The 23,668-nt window shown below is 37.8% G+C and overlaps 1 protein-coding gene across 2 annotated transcripts; it reads left to right on the forward strand.

Annotated features, from left to right (window-relative positions):
* The first annotated feature begins 5,983 nt into the window (after positions 1 to 5,983).
* On the forward strand, positions 5,984 to 17,858 carry snx27b (sorting nexin 27b). Of its 2 annotated transcripts, none has more exons than XM_044116780.1 (13): positions 5,984 to 6,477; positions 10,005 to 10,236; positions 11,443 to 11,635; positions 11,982 to 12,046; positions 12,139 to 12,243; positions 12,321 to 12,399; positions 13,887 to 14,050; positions 14,133 to 14,222; positions 16,059 to 16,208; positions 16,307 to 16,435; positions 16,684 to 16,743; positions 16,826 to 16,888; positions 16,969 to 17,858. In XM_044116780.1, exons 1-13 carry the CDS (start codon positions 6,146 to 6,148, stop codon positions 17,011 to 17,013), a joined length of 1,707 nt encoding a protein of 568 aa, XP_043972715.1. In that variant the 5' UTR covers positions 5,984 to 6,145; the 3' UTR covers positions 17,014 to 17,858. The 2 variants fall into 2 exon arrangements, with proteins under 2 accessions (XP_043972715.1, XP_043972714.1); XM_044116779.1 differs by having other exon boundaries at positions 6,006 to 6,477; positions 16,826 to 16,874.
* The last annotated feature ends 5,810 nt before the right edge of the window (positions 17,859 to 23,668 follow it).

A 23,668-nucleotide genomic window follows, 5' to 3' on the forward strand; every position in this document is an offset into this window, starting at 1 on the left:
CCAAATGTATGTTTGGTATTTCTTCTTTAATAAAAACTAAAATACACTTTTCACCCACTGGGTAAAGGCAGCATTCAACTCCCTCACCCAAACTTAATCTTTGTACAATTTGCCCAGCTTTCATCCTTTTCTTCTCCATTCTGATACAAGGTTTGAACTTCAGCAAGTCGTCTGCCCTGTAACACAATGTGTTACTGTCATGTGATTGGCTGACCAACCCTCCAGGAATAAAAGGTAATTTTGTTATTTTGAAGCACTGATTTTTATTTCAATGCCAATTTGCAACAAATAGTTGTTGCAAATTGTATGTGGGAAAGGTAGTGGTGTTTTGAGCATTACATGCAATGAAATGGATGGTGCTGCATGTGATACCAATTCACCACCTTGTAACTATCAGAGTGATGAGGAAAAGACCAAGAAAAAAGCGTTTCAGAATAATTGATGATTGACTTATTCATCAGGTCTACATAGACATAAAAAATAAGACATGACAAACAACAACACAAAAAGTTATAAAATACTTGCATACCAGTGTTTCCACAAAGACTACTAGTAGTGTAGTGCACTGACAGATTATTACAATAAGATTATTCTTGGAGCTGCACAAATGGCACATAAAAATCTTGTACATTGGCAGAACTATATAGCAAGAAATATGTGGGAGAATAAAATAAAAGTTTTTTTTATTCCTACATATAAAAGCACTGATGTTTAGGAATCTGGTTAGGGATACCAAATTCTTAAAGTGATCTCCAAGTTTTTAGCTTAAATTTATGCTCCATTTATTATTTTTCACACATGAACACACTTTATAACAATCATAAAAAATGTGCAGAGAGCTTCTACAGAGTGTGCTGATGAATACGTATATGGCAGTTTGAGTCAGCTGCCACCGTCAGAGTCTCCAAAGTCCAATAGACCGAGGGTGTGGTGAGCTGCGGGGTGAACGCGCGCTCTGTCTACGCGCTCCTGATCTTTCGTATAAAAACTGAAGCCCACTCTTGTTTTATGCATTTCACTTTGTTTCTTTTCTTCTCTTATCTTTCTTTTTTTTTCTTTATTTGTCTTTTCGGAGCCTATTAAACCCCTATCGCCCTGACTGTCATCACCCTGCTTGGCTCCACCTGAGGCTCAGTCATCATTCACATTACCTCCTACTCCACTAATTAAGCACCGGGTTTCATAACACCAACGTATCACTACATTCAGGGCCATTATTCTCCTAGAAGTGACTAAAATATTCTCTCAACTGGTCTTACTGGTACAAAAATAGGCCTCGTGTCTTTGCACACAACGAAAAGAAAAAAAAACAACGGCATATCACGGAAAAGGGGCGATGAAGGGGTTGGTACTTTGAAGATGGGTGTGTCGGACTTTTGTTTAAAAAGGGCTGTGTCCGTGTAGTCCTCTCACATCCGTCTCTTTTTCTTGCTGAAGTGCAACAACTCCTTCGCACGTACCGGTAAGAGGAATAATTTTTTCTTAGACTTTGTTCATATTGCAAGTTACATCTAGTCGGGAGGGGATTTTAAGTCTTACGCAAATTTATATGCCATTCATGTGTGTGTCTCCAACACGCTTGTAGAACTTCATGAGTTTTATAAGCGAATTGAGTGAAACTCAAGTCCTTTAAGGTGATGTAGCTTTTTATAGAAAGCTGCACAATTTGTTTGTAAAATAGCCAGGCAACGAGAGAAGTTCATATTGTGAAAGGACTGTTTGAAATGCCATCTTGAAACGAGGGTTATACATGCAACAAAATTTATTATTTGTATTTATTGCTGGGGAGAGTTTGAAGTTTGCTGTTCCGCCCACTAGTTTGTGCCCTGATTAAAACCAACAGTTGTGTGCCTTAGTCAATACTGCCCCTGTAGGAAGGAAGCATGGCACGCTAAACAAGGGAGTTGTGTATTCCAGTGCAATTCTTTTCCTGCTCTGACTCAGACACAAAGCAGCTTGTGTGGGTGTGGCTTTTTTTTTTTTTTTTTTTTTTTTAAATGGAACAGCCAACGCCCTTAGAGCGCTGTTCTACTTTGGTCTCCAAAGCACAGTGTCCACTATGTTTTTAGGTGTACCTGTACTTCAGCACACATTTCAACCAGGCTTGTGCTAGATTAGATGTATTAAAGGGAAACTTCTTAAACATGCAGGGCAGTGTGCCTTGAGGACCACGTTTGGGAGTAGAGGGCAAACTGGCCTAGAGTATGCTGTTTCTATTTCTACAATATAAAAATTTACTTCAAACACCTAAAAAATCTCTCCTTCATTTCAGTCACCATGTCTGGAGGACTATTGAGCGCAATTGCCAGTCTTAAGAAGACTTTCGACAAGTATGCCGGAACAGATGGCGACAAGACCACCCTATCCAAGAAGGAACTCGCAGCCATGCTAAAAACTGAGATTCCTGGAGCAGGAGTAAGTAAAGCACAAATTGCTTTTCAGGAAAAGCTGTGAATTCTTCAAGTTTCTCTAAAATCAGCCTTTCTTCCCACAGGGTGATAAACAGGCAGAAGTGGATGAATTTTTCAAGATGCTGGATAATGATGGCAATGGTGTAGTCAATTTCAATGAGTACATCGTTTTTGTTGCCACCCTTGCTATGATGCTTCAGGATATGTAATGGATTCTACTTGTCCAATTGCACTGTCTGTGGTTTTAAAAAAAGCTTAAGTGAATGTGATGTCAATTGTGTTAAAACAAGGAAAATAAAACCTTTTTCACACCTAAATGTCTTGTCCATTTTTGAACCAAGTAGAATTAATAAAACCAAACATTTGTGCCAGAAATGGGAATGAGCTTGAAATGCCTCGTTCTCATAAAACTAGTTCAAACCTTAACTAGCAAGTTTCTGTTTATATGCCTGGGACAAGAAAAAATGGCTGCATATGACTGCCTTTTATAAACCTCTGGAACACAACTGTGTTCTGACTTCAGAGAATCGGGCTCTGAACTGGCTACACATGAAATCAAGAATTTTTGGAAGTGTTGCTAGAAATTTTAAATCTCTCAAGACAAATGGGCAATGTGGTTCTTTGCCCAGGATGGCAGAACTAGATGGGGACCACAAGACAGAATTGTTAAAAGGTGAAGGCACTGGAGTGAAAAATATTGCTATGGCTGGATAATTTGTATCCCATGATTTGCCACAAATGCTTTCTTCAGATTTTAAGATTGCAAGACTAAGAATTTTAAACTAATCACATCTCGACTGCATTGTCAAAAAGCAAATGGCGATTTGCAGCCAAGCAGAGGAAAATGCTGACCAATGTAAAAAGCCAAGACTGGTTACTTGGACAATTCGACACATGAAATTCGGAGATCTTGCATCTAAATAGAAAGTATTCTAGTTTTGTTTCATTATGCAAATGTTCTTGCTAAATGAGCTTTGTTTGGGGTCAGGGTGTGTTTTCTTTCTTTTTTTTTCTTTAGAATGGAATGGAATTTAAAATGGAATGGTAGGCCTACAAGCTTTTATTTTTATTTTTATAAAATTTTTTTGTAAACCTTTATCAAATGAGGACCGTTTTTAAAGGTATTTCCAGATGTGAATTGGGAACTAAAACGTTTAAGATGCTCAGAATTTCCATGCAGCTTCTTCAATGCTGCCCCCTGGTGAACATTTTTCAGTACATAAAATCTTTTCTGTACTAAATAATACAACTGAGAAAACAGAGGAAACATTTCCTGCTTATAGTTTGTGTTGCAGCATATTTTTTGGGGGGTAGAAATAATTTAGAATTAAATTCACATATTTGTGTTTTGGATTTTTTGACTGCAATCGACTGACGACCTGTTCAGGGAGAACTGCTGCTCTCGCCACTTGACCCCTGGAGATAGGCACTAGCACCCCTGGGATAAGCATGTTCGATAAAAGATGGATTTTTTTTGGCTTTAATAATTTCAGTGTCAAACTTTCGGAAAAGCTTTAACCTGCTTCCTTCTGAAACATATTTATATTGCAAGCAGCTCAAGCGGATTAAAGCCAGTGATTACTTTATAACATAACATTAAAGACCACAAGAGAAAAAAAATGTAAATGTGTCAAACTCTACTGTGAAGTTCCATAGAGTCCTGCTAATGAAACACTTGATTCAGGTGTGTTGGAGCTAAGACTCGTGAAAGTTCCAGGATCCGGAGCCTGTAGTTTGACATCTGTCACTATTAAATGGCCTGTACTGAGCTTCATCAAGTCCAGAAGAATCCGAAAGCATTTCACTCTACATTCAGTCATTCACCCATTCATGCAAACATTTATGCACTATACTAAGTATTGATTGTTTTTTAACCTTTTTTGTTTACAAATTAATTTTATAAACCAGAATTATCCTGGTTTGTTCCACAAGTAGTAAGAAAAAAATGAATTGGTCAGAGATCCTGAATCAATCAAGATTTCTGATTGCTTCAGAAAGTGTTCTCTTCTTGTTACATGCAGAGCACACTGACACCTGGGGGGAGGGGAAGAGCAACAAACCAGAATCACACTTTGTTGTTGTGGAATATCCAAATGTAGAAAGTTCTGTGAAATAACATGACTACAAAGTAATGCGTCTAAAAATTATCAAAATATTTCCACTCTTTGAGTCAAAATATTGTTCTAGTGTGTTATGGACAGGATCTGAAAACATCACTTCCAGATTTTTGCTGTCTTGCCACAGATTCCTAATTGGATCTAGTTTTGGACATTAATTGACCTATTCTGATACATTTGATCTAAACTACTATGTTGTCACTTGGTTTAGGGTAATTTTCTGCTGAAAGGTGAACATCCATTCTTGTCTGAAATGTTTTGCAGTCTCTAAGAGTTTGCAATAAACAGCAAACTATTATGGGGTTACTTTATCCAGTGGGTTTCTGGTAAGTATTTATAACAGGAATCAAATTTATTAGTTCTTCCATTGATGACAATGACAATGTCATCCACCTTGGCAGAAAAACAATTAGCTTGCAGAAAATCAAGCAATGTTGCAAATATTGTAAAAAAAAAAAAAAAAAAAAAGAAAAAGAAAAAGAAAAAAAAATCTAAAAAAAACGTTATTGCCATATTTATTAGAATACTTATGTTAAATTTGATGGAAATTTGTCAACTTATTATTACTATTAATAAACATGCTAGCATCTGTGGTAATTTGTGGTCAAAGATTCTCTGTTCAGCATAATATAATACATTTTCTATTACAATATTGTTGTTCCTCTGAATTTCTTCAGGTCCGATTAGTTTTATTCCCTATGCAATATATGACTTTTGGTTTTGATTTCCCAAAACAATAATGCCCTTAGTTATAAAGGAAGCGCTACTTCAAATTTCCACTGAAAAACAATCTTCTACCATGCTGCCCCCTTGTGACTGGATGACTGGAATACATGCTCTGTATTTGTATGTCAAAATGCTGAAAATGATTGACTGCAAAGATTTAGGTTTATTTTGTACATTAACAAAATTGTGAGAATTTTATATATCTCATTGTTACTTGTCATGATTTTTATGTCACTTGTAGATGGATTAACTTATGCTTAGAAGAGTAAAAAAAAGTATCTGGTTGCTCATGTATTTATCTTGAAGTTACAATGTATATTGCAGGATTAAGTTTTTAAACATGTTAAATTGTTTGTTTTAGGTTTGGGTAGTTTCACCATGCTTAATAATTTCCACACAAAAATGTTAACCAATCAAAACGAGTGAAAAAAACTATCCAAACTCATACAGAAAGTGTTTTCTGTCATACACGTTTTTGTCAAACCTATTTGTTTTGACTGTTGAAAATCTTCCTTTTAATGCAATAATAGTGACTTATTTGATTAATAATGCATTTATTAATCTAATTAAACTAATTTGTTGAAACAGATAACCGTGTGGCTCCTTCTTCAAATATTTCCTAAATTCTAATTAGCATTATGGTTTAATCTAAGGTTTAAATGAGTTTCAGGAAGCAATTATTGTTTTGTCGCGCTCAGGGATAAACAGAGGAGTTAGAAATGGAATGCTCCCCAGACTTTGGTTTCGGCAATCATCGGCATTGCTCGTCTTTTTCCGGCGTATACCAGTCATTTAGCTAGCCAGGCTGATTAGCCAGGCTACTACAGCTAATGTTTGTAGGAAATTTAACGTTCGGGGAATTAGGCTGAATGATACAAACAGTGTAGAAAGATGGCGGACGTAAAGGGACAAGGAGTTTGCTCCTCGGTCCCTCCGTTACCTCGCCCTTCCTCTCGTAACGGCTCCGGTTGCGGCAGCGTTACGCCAGACACCGGCGGCAGCTGGCAGACGTCAACCACCGTTACTTCAGGCCCCAGGCTGGTGCGGATAGTGAAGTCTGACTCGGGCTACGGCTTCAACGTTCGGGGGCAAGTAAGCGAAGGCGGGCAGCTGCGGAGCATCAACGGGGAACTGTACGCTCCTCTGCAGCATGTGAGTGCTGTTCTCCCCGGGGGAGCTGCAGACAGAGCCGGTATCTCAAAGGGGGATAGGATCCTGGAAGTGTAAGTGGAAAAATGTTTCTACGTAAGTGAAAAATGTTTTCAACTGTAATTGGCTTGCACTGTAATTAGGACAAAATGCGCTCTCTATTTAAGCCTTTTCCACTGCCCTTTGGCAGGGGATCACCACCAACCTGGCTGATCTTGAATGCAGAATTATCCAAATGAAAGGAGTGTTTGTGTGCGTCAGGAATCATTAGAAATTCCTCTCACACTGATGTCAGACAGATACTCCTTGAATCGTCCCTTCTACATGTGAAATGCAAAGCAATTCCCAGTTAATTCAAAAAAATTATAACAATATTAAGTACCAGCACTGTTGCAGTATTGGCTACATTGATCACATGTTCTTGTTTTTAGTTTAGAGCAGTGAGGTTTCTGCTACTTTTTGGATAGAAGTCGCCATCCTCAATAGCCTGTGTGCATGCTGATGTTAGACTCTGTTGCTATGGAGAAGAGCACACATCCTAGAGCTCAGCATAAGCAAAGCCTCTTCAGTGTTTCTGTGTATGGTATAAGGCGATGCACAGACGACATGCTCTAGGTTCAGCTGTGATAGGCTTGCCACTCAAAAATGCTCAGTCTGATTGGTTATTTCTTTTTTTTGCACGCTGCTTTGTGAAAGGGTGGCCTGCGGTAACCTGGCAGTTGGTTGACCCCATTATTGCTGTGTGCAAGCATGCAGTCTGATTTGCCATTAGACATCCTGGCATACCCTTCTAACTCATCTGTGTGCCTGTTACTTAGGTCAACATCAGCATTTGATTGCTTCTTATTGATTATTCTCCCTCACTGTACCCTCAAGCTTATATAGCTTCCACTCCTTGATTTAAAGTTTGCTCCTGTGCAGTGTATAACCTCCCTGTCAAAACAGTGTGTGTGCCAAGAGGAAATCATTGTTACTTTAACTCTTTATGCTAAGTTATGTGTACATTTGTAAAGAACTATTTTCTTTGAAGATATTTTTACTAGATAACTGATACAGATATTTCTTAAAAATCTTACCGTATTAATATTTTTAGTGTTTATTACTGAAATTGTACTTTGCAGGCAAAACATTCTAAGCTACACTAACGGCTTCAATCATATTCCTTATACTCTTTTTGTGATCCTGTTACTTTTTGATTGGTTATATTCATGCATTTAATTTCTCAAATTAATAAATAGCACATTTATTCATTAAATCAAAACGAAGGAAGATGAGACACACATAAAGTGTGTTTTACAGCTTGTTCCATCACTATCAAAAGTGCTGACAGTGTGAGTGCAAAGGCCACACTGATGCTTATTATATCATCATAGAGCTGCAGTAAAGAAAGCATTGCCAAAATGCTCGGTCTGCATTTTTGTGTTGTTGGAGACTGCTCCCAGCACACCTGGAAGATGTTTGCATATGGTTCAGTCCTATTAATCTTCTGCTTACTCATTCCCATACATGTTTTATCTTCTGCGGCTTATGTAGTTGAAGCTTTCTATGTGTCTTAGGGCTGTTAGAGGAGCATTACGCGATTATTTTTTGTGTGTAGCTGTCATTAAGTTTCCTGACAGTTTATAGTTAAGTATTTGTACTTCTCTCCTAATCGACAACCTTCTTAAAAAAAAAAAGTCCTCTTCCCTGTCAAAGTCCTATCACAGAGAACAGCAAGCCTAACAGCTGTTTTTATTTCTATTTTATTTTCAGTAACACAATGTGATCTTATCAGTCGCATATTATCTGAAAATGTGGAAATTCATGTTTTTTCCTGCTTTCAGAACAATAGCCGTTGTCATGACGACGGGGTAAAACGTTTAAAGATCTCTGGAAATATTTTACAGTAAAAGTAGAATATTAAATATATTGCATCGTCATAAAGTTTTATTTATCATTGCCTAAAGAATTAGAGCTGCACCAGTCACGTGATTCACAAATTGATTTCCCGTTTTCTCTGATGTGTCACATGTCAATTACAACATTGACCAACTTGCTAGAGGTTGTTGAAAAAACCTTTATCTTAGGATTATTAAACTCTGATAAAGTACATCAAAGTAAACATTACTGGTTTATGTGTTTAGAGATAAAAAATGAGTTTTAATTTTTGGTTAATTTAATTAATAAAAAAAATATCATATGCTGATAATCAATCAGACAATAAAATAATAAAAAAGCCAATCCCAATTTCACCAATTAAAATTAATTCCTGATCTTATGTAATATGTAAAATATAGTTTTTAACTTGATTTTATGTAGATGGAGTCGTTAAGCAACGACTTATAATTAAATAGTGTTAAATTTAATAAAATGTCTTTTAGGCCGTAGTCTTAAATGTGGAAAGATTTAATAAATATTCATTCATTTCTTCTTCCATCAACTTTTTGTTCTTGAAGGCAAATTTTTTTGTGGTATATGATTATATCTGAGGTAATGTCATCATGCAGTGAGATACCTGCAAACTCCACGATGGAGCGAAACAAGAGGTTAAAGTAGTTTATTCCTAGACATTCAGCTTTTGAAAGTCTGCTTTTGAAACTGACTTGCTGGCTTAAATTTGGGTTCAGTGCCTTCCAAAAATGGATTGAACGACAATAACCAATGTATTACAGGAGTCACATGCAGGAACTAAAAAAACCCCTCCAAGTTAAGTTTCCAAAGTTATATTTGATGTCCTCATAAAGTTTACAATAACATTTTTTAAGAGAACAACTGAGCTCTGAGGGCTGAGTTGGTGTTAGATATTTAGTTCCGTTTACGTAATTTAATTGGTCTTATATTTAAATTTCAATTATATTTTAAACTCTTACATTTAACATGCTGAAGTTTGTAGAAGCCCTGGTTAAATAAGTAATAAATGAGATAATATTTTGCTCATGAGTTTTACAGGAGTAGCTTCTGTAAACTTTGGAAAAGTGCTCAGAACATATGTTTTGCTAATGTATGCAAGTTATGGCTCAGATAACCTCAACCTTTTGCACAAAGATTTTTATTTTTTTTAAGTGCTGAATAAATGCAGTGAATGTTTCGTCTTCACTGTCGGGGTGTCTATAAAACCTGGGCTCGGTTTTAAAAGTGTCAGAAATAACCGTAGGTGATGCTGAGACCTTGTAGAGGAGACACTGTGGCTGCTCTCAGTCAGCTTAACTACAGGAGAAGTTGCTGCAGCTCTGTCATTAGAACTGCTTCTCCTCTTACACATTACTGCCAAAGTGTGCACACCCAACGTTGCTCTTGTTCAGCTCTACTCTCAGCAGATCCAGGCAGTTACTACTTGAGGGCTAAATGCAATCAACAAATACTTACTGAAGAGGATTACAATGTTTTTATATCAAAATGAGAAACTTTCATCTGTTTACTTTATTATCGTTCATGCTACTATTAATTCTGGACTCATTTTGTGGTTCACTTGCCGCTTGGGATGTGTGCCGGCTCAAATAGTGAGAAACTGAAACTACTGGTCTGAGCTTGATTTTGCATGTCTCTTCGGATCTCTAGAAAGGTGCAGCACTCACAACGGTACCAGTTCCCCAGTGACAACATTCTTTTCTTCTCCCTACAGCAATGGTGTAAATGTGGAGGGAGCCACACACAAGCAGGTGGTGGACCTGATCCGAGCTGGCGAGAAGGAGCTGGTGCTGGCAGTTCTGTCCGTCCCACCGCAGGAAGCCGACTGCCTGGATCCTGGTGACGACGTGTCGGCCCTGTGCTGTTACGACTACTCTGACAAGCAGGCCGTCCCGATCTCCATTCCGAGCTACAAACACACTGAACTCAATAGTGAAAAGTTTGTGGTAGGTGCAGAGCCTCGCAAACAAATGAATGCCCCTCGGTCTCATCTGGCCTTCATGGATAAGCAGAAAATCTAAACGTGCAGCTAGAGATATAGGGAATCATTTACATTAAAATACAATAATTAGTGAAAATGGCACCAAACAAGATCAAAATCCAGTTAATTTACCGTAAGACTTGAAAATTGAAAACTGATGTTCATTTGTGCTCTTGAATTAGTCAGAATACATTGGAAGTATTTTACAAGAAAGAAGAAGCAAAACTATCCATCTCTTTGTGGAAAGCTGGGAGAGCCAAATGGTGGTTCTGCAAATTATCAATAGGGAGAATACATACACAGGCCACAATTTCCAGACTTTTATTAATGGTTTCTCTTTATCACATAAAATCCCCCAAAAAACACTACCTGTCCTTTTTAGGACCTAGATTTTCTGGTTTTGATGGACTCAAACCCAGATATTACATTTTGTCTTATGGGATTTAATTACTGGCCCAAACATAATGAAAAAAAAATTAGATCAGGTGATTATTTTGCCGTACATATAAATATATCTATATTCTAATACTTTATTTTTTTTAAATGTGCAACATTTTGAATTTAGGTAATACAGTCAATAGATAGAAACCAATATCAACTCATAAACTTTACTTAAAAGAAAAAAATGATCCCGTACAAAAAATAAAAAGCACCTCACACCAAACTATAAAACATTTCATGTAGTTTTGGTGTTTTGAACCGTCCCCTGCAATGCTGAAACTCAGAACGCTGACCAGAGCTGCACCGTTTCTCTCTTCTTCAGTGCTGCCCGTTCGTCAGAGAGACGTTCTGCTGGCAGGTCTGTGAAATCACAGTCATGCCGCTCCAAAGGTTAGCGTGTTCATTCCTGGCGCTCCTTGTGAGATCACGGTCATGCCGCTCCAAAAGTCAACGTGTTCGTTCCTGGCGCTCCTTGTGATGAAACTCATAATTGCACTCTTCCAAGCTTTGCAGTGTGTATCCTGTACAGCAAAAGGTGAAACCTTTGCAAGGAACTGCACACGTTCTAATGATGGATTAAAATTAAATTGTTAACTAGAATAAAGGAGTTACACATAAAGAAATGAACTCAAACTTTAAAAATCATAATCAGTTCTCAATAACTAAAGTTTTAAGAATTTATGTTTTAGAACGTTAACATGTTCTGTTTTTGGTTCCCTGTCCTTTCCAGGTATATAATGTCTATATGGCTGGAAGGCAGCTGTGCTCCAAGCGTTATCGGGAGTTTGTGATTTTACACCAAAACCTTAAGAGGGAATTTGCCAACTTTACGTTCCCCAAACTTCCTGGGAAGTGGCCTTTTTCCCTCTCTGAGCAGCAGCTAGATGCACGGCGCCGAGGCCTGGAGGAATACCTCGAAAAAGGTGAAGGACAGCTCAAGTTCTGCAGTGTTTTCTGCATCCAGAAAAGTTTTATTCTCACCTCCACACAACTGTAAAGCAGTCGGGAGTTTAATGTCTTATGGTTGGAAGGTTTCTTTTATGTCGGGCAGAGTCACATATTTTTATAATGACTACTTACCTGGTTGCTCATCCTCCAGTGCCAAAAGCCCTGCAGGGCAAATCTAACTTTTTTTTGTCCTCCTAAAACAAGCCTGAGAACATAGTGTGTGGGAAAGTTTAGCAGAGACGCTGTGTATATCAAAGTGTGCTATTATGCTTTACTTTCCCACAGAACCTAACTCTTGATGTTTGTGTCTCTTATCTGCAGTCTGTTCAGTACGGGTAATTGGAGAAAGCGACATCATGCAGGAGTTCTTGTCTGAATCGGATGAGGTAAAAAGAATAAAGCACGTTAAAACTTGCGTTCCAACAAATAATTTGCTGCTCCTGTTTGTGACGGTCTCTGTCTCCTTCTTGCAACCTAGAACTATAACGGCGTTTCAGACGTGGAGTTGAGAATAGCCATGCCAGATAATACTACCCTCACTGTTAGAGTTCGCAAAAACTCCACTACAGACCAGGTTTATCAGGTAAACACACACATGCGTTCATCCATGTGTTCTTGTTCCTTGTTACACTCCCTTTCCATCTGCTCTTCCCTTTCCAGGCCGTGGTCATGAAGCTTGGCATGGACAGTATAACTGCTAGCTACTTTGCTCTGTTTGAGGTCATCAACCATACCTTCGGTGAGTAAGGACTCAAACAAACTGCAGTTGCGCCTTTCTTTCCCGACACTGGCATGTTGATTTTTAATTAAAATGTCCATGTCAGTTTTTCCACTTCTGCTTATATTAAAGGAGAAAAACGCCCTCTTTTAAAGGAGAGTCACTCTGGCTGGTTTCACTTCCACAACTGCTTTAAAATGAGTCAGATTTCAGGGGGTTTCGGAATGGAAAAATAATTGACTAAAATTGTACTAGACAGTAAACTGCAGCTCTAAAACATGTACTCAGCATGGTTATGTGATGTCTTTTTCTGCAAAGAAGTCTGCAGTGTTTTGTTTAATTGAATATGTAGCTCAGAAAGTTCAGACTTGTTGCTGTCAGGCACACAGTATGCAATCTTTTATTTATGTCAAATAGTATTTTATGTCCAATCCAGTTGATTCGTATAGCACATGTCAGCAAAAAGACAGTTAAAATTACTTTGCACAATAAAAACATGAAACTATGCATGCTTCAGTGCTGAATGAAGCACGCATTGAGAAAACGTTTTTCCGCTGCACCAAAATGTGATCAACCACCAGTTTTTAGTACCTTCAGTTGAGTTCTCTGCCATTTGCGTGGCGCAAAACTTGAAACGTAAGTGGTGAGTTTTCACAGATTGAAGGTGGCTGAAATCAGTGTAAAAGTTGACCACATATTGTGGAGTTTTGTGCAATTGTAGAGGCGGAGCTCGCTTATGGACTTTTACCTCGATTCTAAAATATTCAAGAGTCAAATTTTCCCAGGAAAACATTGTTACATTTTAGTGAATGAGAGAATAATTTAGCAGCTCCATTGTCCTTATGTTTTCTGCTCTCCTTTAGGAAATTGTAATTAGGAGGTGTTGATTTAATCATTACTGCTGTCTCAATGTTTCCATCCAAACATGTTTCTTTTTAATAAGAGAACAACATGTCAGCAGCAGATGGTTTTTGCATGGTAATTTAAAACCCGACTCCTCTAGAATTGTCTGTAGTAATTTAATAGTCAACCTTTAGTAATTCATTGTGTTTAATTAATCCTATTGTACTAGTACTTTAAAATTGAAGAGCACCTGAGTGATGGAGAACACAAGATATTTGATTTTGAAGTTATCTATTAATAATTAAAGCTATTTTGTTTTGTTTAGATCTTTGACTAATTAGAGATATTTTCCTCAAAAAACATGACAAAAATGAGCAACCGCAATCTTAAATCAAGCAAAACACAAACAAAAAAAATAAAACATTTCATGTGTCAAATGCCAGCAAATAGTCTCATGAGCTTCAAAAGCAGCTTCATTAAAAGAACAGATGATGCAACACGGTGGTAAACATACCCTTGTTCCTATTTCACATCTGCCACCAGCAGCAGCAACATCCACTTTTGATTTGCTGTGTTCCAACAGTTTCAGTCAAAATCAGGTTTTGTTGCATTGTAGTAACAGGTTTTGTTTCTCCCTCTTTCTGCCATTGGACCTCATTCCTCAGTGCGTAAACTGGCCCCCAACGAGTTCCCCCACAAACTTTATGTACAGAACTATACCTCAGCCATCCCAGGGACCTGCCTCACTTTGCGAAAGTGGCTCTTCACCACAGAAGAAGAGATCTTGCTCAATGACAACCAACTTGCTGTCAGCTACTTCTTTCACCAGGTCAGTACATACTTGTATAACGTGTATTTTCCTCTTTTTCTTTTTTTCGTTAAATATTACCATGTGTGTGAACCTTTTTCAGGCAGCTGATGATGTGAAGAAAGGCTTCATTAAAGTTGAGCAGAAGTCTTACCAGCTCCAAAAACTGACAGAGCAGAAGAAGATGTCCATGGTTAGTACCACACAAAACATCTCAATATAATTACTGATCACAGTTCAATGCTCAGTCTCTCTACATTGACAGATTTGGATTATGTAGGTGGCTTGTTTATTATCTGATAAAGTAGAAACTGTAAAAGATGCTGCATAATGCTCACCATCGGCTCCCCTTGCACCATATTATCCATGCTCATTAGTGCTGAAATACTTTTAAACACTCTAGATACTTCTGGTGGTATTTAGCATGTAAAACAAAGTCTCTACATACTTTTCTTAAAAAATTCATGAGGACATTTCCTGTCACCTTCACATAGTGTCAAGAAAGGCCGTATACTTTTTCAAACAAAAATGGTTGAATGTGAACACGTGAGAACTAAAAAAAAGATGGAAGCACATTAAAAACACGTGCTGTACAATAAATTATGAAAGACAAAATATATATAAAGGTTAACAAAATATAATTACGAGATTTAAGTAAGCTGAAAAAATACAATAAAAATGGACATTTTCTTCTCTTCTGCTGAAATAAAAGCCAATAAATACAGATAAGTTATAAAATGAGATTTAAAAACAGCAAGAGTTGAAATCTCTTTAATATGGAGAGGTAGTTTATGCCTCTCCATATTAGAGCTCTATTGCAAATTTACATTTGTCTACAGCTTTCGCCACATGAAGGAGCATGACAATTAGTTCTAAGTGATCTGGGGAAGATATCTCTAATGCCACAGTGTGTGTATGGAGATACTGAGGTCATCTGTACCAAATGTAGGTGTGATGTCAAAAGGTAGCTTATGAAAATGCTGTGCTGTGAGCGACATTAAAACTATGTTCACCTAATAAAGGTTGCAGGAGCTCAAACTGCACCCTTCACTGCCTTTATTATTCATACTTTTCTTTCATTCTGTTCTTACTCTATGTTATATTTCACTCCCTGAACATTTTCAGAAGTAGGCGGTATTAACAACACAGCATAACTAGGTTTATTCTGCCTCTTGTACTCTGGAGACGGGTAGTCTGGGACTTTCTTATTCACATCTCTAGAAGTGGGAGCTTATCTTCTGCTGAAAATATCCTCCTGTGACACACATGTGTGAAGAGCAACTTTAAAAAACTCAGGCTATCCTATCCATCTGCACTTTCGGCAAAACATCCCTGGTGTTATTGTGTTAAAAAATGTCTTGAACGAGTCCCAGACAAAATTGCTTCAGTAATAATATGTGTTGACTTACTGGGAGCTTAAAGTAAAGGCAGTAATTTAAGGAACTTTAAAAGTTCTTCAGCTGTTTTGTTCATGGCCCAGTGCTTGCAGAGATTTAGCAGGTGTGAGTCTGATCTGCAGGGCTGAGACACAGCAGCGAGCCCAAAGTTGGAAGAGGAGAATTAACTTCAATCGTTTTCACACAGAAACTGGCATCTCCCTGCAGGATTTTGCTGAGGTGTGAACTCTCTGATTTGTGCTTGAGAATGTAACTGTTGTGAAACAACGAGAAAATGTTTTACTTCTCAGTTTCGCTTCATTGTTCTCCTGATTGCCGTTCTCTGTCGCGCTCTGCAGAGGTTGAACTGCATCAGAAGACTTCTGCTGCAAATCTATGGGCCGTCAGTAGTTCTGTTTTGTGATCGGGCAAGACTGGGTAGAGTGGAGTTTAAATCTCTTCTATCTCTGCCTGTTTGTCTGCAGGAAAAATATGGTTATTGTCATCCCATCTAAAAGTTTAAGCAGATTAAAAACATTGTTGTGTCTCCTCTGAAATTTAAAAATAAAAGTCACTTGCAGGCATTGGTACTTAACGAGGTCTGTGAATGCTATCCAGCTCACTACTTCTGTTTGCTGTGTATTTCTTCTCAGTACTTGAGTTTGTTACGGAGCTGTGAGGGCTACAATGAGATCGTGTTCCCTCATTGTTCCTGTGACTCCAGACGTAAAGGCCATGTGATCACAGCCATCAGTATACACAACTTTAAGCTGCACGCCTGTACAGAAGAAGGCACTCTTGAGGTAAGTGCAGCTGCTTCTTAGTTCCCGTTCTGTTATTTCTGTGTATTTGTTTCCCGTGTGTTGAAGGCGAGCAAAACAAAGACTCCTTGTCGCTACAGAACCAGGTGATTGCTTTCGAATGGGGGGAGATGCAGAGATGGGACACAGATGAAGAGGGCATGGCTTTCTGTTTTGAATATGCACGGGGAGAGAAGAAGCCGCGCTGGGTGAAGATTTTTACTCCTTATGTAAGTTTTAGAAGGCTTGTTTTTTTTAAATGTCCTTGTTGCTGAGATACCTTTCTTAAATGATGAAGGCTGGACAGAGTTTTACAGATTGAGCTAAGTGCATGGAAATCCTGGAAGAAAATTTAATAATTTATTATTAAATTTTCTTCCAGGATTTCCATGTACTTAAATGTGACACAAAAACTTTTGAAGCCTCCTCCACATGAATCTGTTTCTCTCTGTGTTTGCTTTCCATGGATGATGTTCAGTTTAACTACATGCATGAGTGCTTCGAGAGAGTCTTCTGTGAGCTGAAGTGGAGGAAAGAGGTAACCACAGCCCACTTGCAACTACCTCGGTCACAGACTTTGCTCTAGGTCCTTCACTCATATCTCGCCCATGTGCTTTCAGGTGGAAGAGGAGGCCACAGACAAGGACAACAAAAACTGCAGTAAAGATGGTATGTGCGGAAAGGTAAGGCTTTGAATCTACAAAAGCATTTTTGTATCGTACAAGCTGGCGAGACTCGGCCCTGACCCACGTTTGTGTTTCAGAATATTTTCCAGCTGTTGAGGCACAGAAGAGATGGGGGCACGTAGGGGGAGAACATTGTCACCGACTCAGCTGAGTGTTTACCCTGACCCAGTCTCACTCAGCCAAGAACTTACATGGTCATCATTTACACTCCATTAGCTACAACACAGTACGCTGCTCCCTACATGTTAACCAACAACCATCTGCTGAAAAACATGAAAACACAAGCATTAAAAAAAACAAACAAACAAAGAAACTACATGACTCACGAGCCAGAACTTTATGAACATGTGTTCAACTAGAGCTTTGGCAGGCCTAAAGTGAAGGATTCATTCAAGGTGTTCTTCCTGGTCAGAAGTGGATTGTAAGCAAGATGATTTAAACATTTTGTTTTGTTCTGGTTTTTGAGCTGAAGAGAAACTATTGAAGTGAATAATCGGTGCAAAAACAAGGACAACTGAAAGCATTCAGAGGAAGGAGCAAAGACAAGAATAATTTGCTATTCTTATCCGTTGTGGGTGCATGATATCCACATCTGGTGGAGAAGAGTCAAAGATCCTGGAATGTAACTTACAGTCAAATCAGGTTACATGTCGACAATTTTCACACATTTTACTCTGAATTTGCCTCTAGAAAGAATCAAAAAGCCTGAACGTAGCAGGTAAAACAAATGCATTTGTCAGTTTTATTTTTGGGGATGCACATGGAGCTGGAACTTGGATTTACACTAACGTTGCACTTTATCAAACTGTATTCATAAAGCTTCAAGATGTACAGATTGAAACCTCAGACATTACACATGGCTTCAATACTGGAATCAGCTTAGGCTGGATGTGACATTTTGACCGACTGAATTATAAACTGATTTCCCAACTGGTGTTAAAGCCATGACTTAAACTTTTGTGTGCAGGTTCTTCTCAATAAAGTAGAATATCTTGAAATAGTTCTTTTATGAAAGTATTTCAGTTAAAAAAAATAAAAAGTTTCTGTCAATTCTAATGACGGTGGCTTGAAGACTCTAAATTCTGTTTTAAAAAAAAGTTTTTGTATCAGACATTTCAAATCACGGCCTGCAGAGTCATAGATGACGTTGGCTGTTCTGAGTGTTGAATTTAATGCTTTCGACGCTGTGCGAGCATATAGGATCATTGAGTGGAAGGAAGACATTATCTTGACATGTGTGTTAGCTTGTGAAGCAGCGGATGAAGTCACAATATTCCTAATATGCTTGGATATGCACTGTGAAGCTTCTTCAGAAATATCAGTGGAACACATAAAATAACATTTCTTTGTTTAAAAACTCCCGGTTTATTTGTCTTATAGCATAATAAAATGTTTTGAGAAACGTAATTTTAGATTTTTTTAGTAGTTCTAAGCCATAATCATCAAAATTAACTAAAATAAATGCTTGAAAGATATAACTCTGCGTGTAATGAGTCTTCATCCTTTCAAGTGAATTACTGAAATACATGTTTCGTCCTGAGGAGACTCTATTTTATTTAGATGACCCTGTACCTACAGTATTAGGAGAAACATCCATGCCAGAATGTTTTAGGTTTATGGTACTGTAGAAAATTATATTCAGGGTGCATTACCTAGAACAAGCAGCAGGGGTCCTTCTGCTCTTTCCTGCCCTCTGGTTCACAGTGATTACTTTGTCTCTGGGCGCTCCCACAGGATTTATATTAAGCTTGAAATTCAAGCGGCTTTTCCACACCACAGTGTTGACCTCTGTGGACGGTCAGCCACCCATTCACAGCAGAATTCAGGCTTAGTTATGCGACAGTCTCTTATCAGAAGGAAATGTTTTCATCTATAAACAATAAGGCAAATAGGCTCCATCAATTAAGGCTTTCTTGCAACTGATCTTATTGCTGAAATCTAATAATGGAAATATGAACTTTAATATCAAGTAAAAGCTAATAATGGGATCCTCCAGTACAGATATCAACTTGAAAACTAAACTGGAATGTAATTTTTTTTGTTTTGTTTTTTTGTTTAACTCTGTAAGAAGCTGATAGTATTTGCTGGTTTTTAAGTTTTGTCTCCCCAGTCTAATGTCGGTCTGTTTGTGTTGTATTTTAATCTAATCTTATTGACTTTAATTGCAACTAAAAATCCTTTTGACATGTTCATCTTATTTGAAAAGTTTCCAGTCATTTGGCACTAGTTTTGTGAGTTTTTCCATCGTCACTTTTTTTTTTTTTTTTTACATTGTACTTTCAATGAGTCAGATTTTGTTTAAGTCTTTTAGAGATATTGTAATTCTTTGGTGCTTCCCCAAGAGATTTTCTTTGAATGTTGACTGCTTTTTGTAAGTTTTCAGTCTTGTGTCCAACCATTCAGATATTTATTAGATGGTTAAGCAACTTAATTTCCACCTCAGAATAATTCAGATAAAATGTCATTTCACAGTGTGTAAAGTATTGTCCCACCTTCTGTGACTGAATTAATTGAATACCAAAGATAAGAGACTGAAACATATACAGGGTTCCAAAGCACTCTCAAAATCCGTGGAATGTAATTTTGTAGTTTACGCCATGGAAAAAGAAATACAAGTATAGCAAATATTTATATTACCAGACTCAATACTTTTTAGCAAAATATCAGATTTTCCCAAAATAAGTATGTGCAACCAGAAATCTTCACATTGATTGTCTCTGTCTTTTACCTCTACCTTAGACAGCTGTTGGAATTATGTTAACATTTTGAATTAAGATGCATCGACATGACATGTGACATGTATCTTATGGGTTTCAGTGTTATTGCTCAGTTGACTGTTAAAACCTAAAAATTCCAAGCATTTTTTTTTATTTTTATTAAACACATCATATGCAGCCGCTACCAGGTTACTCTTTAAGTGTGAAAATTATCACCAAATAAAACTGTTACTGAATTAGCTATATGTTGAGAAATGTTTATATTTTACCATCTGCAAGAAAGTGTAAGAGTTTAAACAGATAACAGGAAGGCTGGAAGTAGTATAATGAAGATACTCTGCTTTGATGTCTACCTCTGTCTTAAATGTTACACATTGGATTTGGAAATGCTTGCTGTCTTTTGGAAACGTCCCAGCTCAACATTTTGTAAGGAATAATCAGGGTGACTTCTGCTTTAGTAACACTAAACATGCTAACTGCTGATATGAGATGCTTAAAACAGTAGAAAATATCAATTCCATAGTAATTTTGTCCATGTTTTAAAAATATAAACCCTGAGTTATACTGACTGCTCTCACCCTAACTCTTTGCTTCATATGTAAATACTTAATAACTATTCATGGCAGGAATACTAAAGAGACATTTTGTACACTGTTCTTAAGTGTTATTACAAGTGCTTAATCATCCAGAATGTCTGCAACTCAAATCTTTACAAAAACTGGTGATCAACCAAAAGATTATGAACAATGCATCTCTAATCATAGTCCTAGTAAACATAGATGTTTCATGAACAGATACTACCTTAGTGATTGATCAGGTAATAGATTTTTTTCATAGATTTGTTTGGAAAACACCTTTATTGACAGTATTTGTTTTTTTTTTATTCACTAAATGATTGATGGACGTAGGATGAATCTTTCATGTTCTGTGTAACATCTTTTGATATTTTGTTTCTGTGCTTTTTAAACAAACAAGAGAAAGAACATTGTTTTGTGATGTTGTAGTACATGTTTATCTTTTCTCAAGCTTTGTTTTTCCAAGACTTTTGTTTGTCCACTTTACTCATTTCCTTTTTGCACAATGATTGGGTACAAGAGCTAAACTCTAAATGACACAAAGTAGCCAAAATCCAAAGGAAAAACATTGAATGACCTTCAGAAAGTCTGGAAAATTATTAATTAAAAAAACTTTGGAGGACTACAGGAAAGCCTGGCTGATCGAACTGAACTGAAGAGATGATTTATGGATTTTATTTTTGCATAGTACTGAAGAAAGATGAATCAGTTGACCCAAGATTGGGATCAGATCTACGCTGGTCAGTGATTGGGAGGTTAAATACTGAAAATATGAGTCCCACCTTTAGGAGTCTATGAACACATTATCTAACAGCTTAGACCTGTATGCTGCAATAAATGAGTAGGGATCATTTTGTCTTGTTATTCCCTCATGCTCTGTTGGATTCAAAACTACTACCTCTACCAAATAACCTGCAGCACATCTTATTTTCTATTTCATGTGTTATAGCCTTTAAAATAATAACTAAAAAATCAACTATGGTGGGTCAGATTTGTAGTGACCAGTAAAAGCCTGATCAATGCATCTTTGTTGGTGTATATGATTAGATCACATTAAGAGGATCATATTAATAATGCAGAGGTCACTGTTCACCAATCGGGGTTAAATTTGTATTGCCACTTCCGCTCTGTCTGTCGTTTGTGATTTTGTTGTTGAAACTAATTCTCAGTCCACTAAATAAGGTTAAACGCTAATAAACAGTTGATGATCTGCCCAAACCCGACTTCATCAGCTAATCAGGACGTAAGAATTGTTTTGGTTCTCTACAAGCATTTATACAATCCACATCAGTGGCTTTTGTTAAGTTTGTTTGTTATAGTGATAATGCTGTTCACAAAAGCCTTTCTAGGTGATTAATGAGTTTAAGCAGACCTCTGTGGGTTCGTACAGGGGCTTTAATTTAGAGTGCGCCTCCTCCAATTGAAAGATTGAATGTGCAGCCCTGAAGGCCGAAAACATTTCGTTGGCTTCTTGTCTGTTCACTGAACCAAGTCTGACATAGTCAATTGTCTGACACCTTCAAGTGTGCACTCTCTACGTTCTCCTCTCTGTTGTTCTGTATACAAAACAATGTTACTTTATTTATACTACGGCAGTGTTAAATTGAGGTAATTAGGTATGGAGATCAACCTGCAAATCTTTTGACATGCTGAAATGTAAAGTTTAAAAAGAGGCATCAGTTATTGAAATAAATTGTAACATATTCTTTTAAATAAACTGATTTATTGATGCAAATGTTATTCTTTTTTTTCTTTTTTTTTGCGTTGAAGCTCGAGAGAAAACCAGTAGGTTGGCAGAGAAGCACTGCCATAATCCCAAAGTTATGCACAGTTTTCACCTGGCGTGCAGTTAGTTGATTTTATGCAGATTCTCTGCTCTACTTTGTGTGCCCACATCTGTTTTCTCTTTTCCTTTCATCACATTGCCCCTCCTTAATTTCTCCCAATCCTGCCGACTTTTAATGAGATCTGGGAGACAATTACCCAACAGGCCGCAAAATGGTTGTTCCACATCGATCTGCATCAAGTGTCTGCACCCGGTAATTAATAGCTATTGACTGTTGTTGGTGTGGGATATTATCCCTGAAGATCTGAATATTGATCAGCAAACATTTCAGATACGTGGGTCCTGTACTGTGAGGTGTCATGTAAGCGAATTGAGTTCGCTGCCAACTTGGATTTCTAAAATTTAGCTGCTTTCCATGATGAATAAAACTGTTTATATAAGATTTAACAACTCTAGATTTTGAGAATTGTGTCCAGGGGCCATAATCCGTACAGTGCTGAAAGGACGTCCTTCTTTTGACTATGATATCAATCACACGATGCGCGATTTATAGTGTTACCGATTTATTGTCCAACGCTAAAGTTATATCTAGCAAAGACACAAAACTAAACACAAAGACTGAGCAAAAGGTGCTTTCTTTAAGAAATGGTTCAGTCAAGAATAAAGACACTGCTGAACAGACACACAGTGGGTCAAAATGATTTTGTATGGAATGAAGAAAACAAGGCGTTTATAAATGTGCTGTTTGCACCTTGGACCATTTGTTGTATATTTTTAAATTTCTTCTCTGTGTTTATTTTCTCCACATGAGCATCAGCAGCGGCACCAGAACTGACAGGGCTGTACAGCAGCAACAGCAGTGTGTTAACAGGTTGTGTGCATAAAATCTGGAGTCGGCTTCAGGAGTTTTAGTGATTACCGCATTGAGCCTGCAGCAGGGGCCCCACACTCTCAACACCAACTCTGGGATTTAGTTTCTGCTTTTTATTTGTGCAAATGAGTGCGACATCTGCAGCCACAGATCGCAGTGGGCCACCGACACCAAAGACAGATGTTCTGCGTCCCGCCCTCCTGCTTGTTGGACTGTGTTGCACGACTCGGCTCACTACTCCTCTGAACAAAGAGCTCTGCATGAGCTGTCGACACAGAGCAGGTGGATGACTGAGTCTGTGGAGGAGGAGAGCCTCTGAAAATTTATTACCTCTGCTGTGGTGCAATTCTCAGCAGCCGCACTTGTCGTATGCAGTCAAAAGGAGTTCAGTAGGCCACTGACTTCCCCCGGGGTATCTCTTACACAGCATGCTTGAAATGAAGAGGTTTAAAGTCAAATTAATGGCATCAAAGTCAAAGGTATGAATGTGGCTCTGCCAAGACGTCAATTAGCCAAATTCTTTTATCATAAAGTGTTTGCATCATTTCACAGTCAATCATTTTAAAACTGGAATTTTTGCCAGTGTCCAATGCATAAATCTTGTTAAAGACAGCCTCTATCAGTTCTGAATATATGTCCAGTCACCCCTAAATGCTGGTCTAAGCGCAGTTTAGCAGCTGCAGCATCTACAAGGAGACAGGGGAGGAGGGAAGGCGGAGTCTCTCCTTTTCCTTTCAACCTCTCCGCTCCTCTCTCTCTCTCATTAATGACCAATCAGTTAAAAACTTTATTGGTCCCAACCTGCTCCATCAGCACATTTTTTTGCTC

The sequence above is a fragment of the Gambusia affinis genome, linkage group LG05, assembly GCF_019740435.1.
Source record: "Gambusia affinis linkage group LG05, SWU_Gaff_1.0, whole genome shotgun sequence".
In the NCBI taxonomy this organism is placed as follows: Eukaryota; Metazoa; Chordata; class Actinopteri; order Cyprinodontiformes; family Poeciliidae; genus Gambusia; species Gambusia affinis.

What these genes read in the sequence shown, in the direction of transcription:
- snx27b (XM_044116779.1), top strand. Translation starts at nt 6,146, where the DNA reads ATGGCGGACGTAAAGGGACAAGGAGTTTGCTCCTCGGTCCCTCCGTTA. An exon ending in TCTTGTCTGAATCGGATGAG is followed by an intron (nt 12,047 to 12,138) that starts GTAAAAAGAATA and finishes CTTGCAACCTAG; the next exon opens with AACTATAACGGCGTTTCAGA. An exon ending in TGAAGATTTTTACTCCTTAT is followed by an intron (nt 16,436 to 16,683) that starts GTAAGTTTTAGA and finishes GATGATGTTCAG; the next exon opens with TTTAACTACATGCATGAGTG.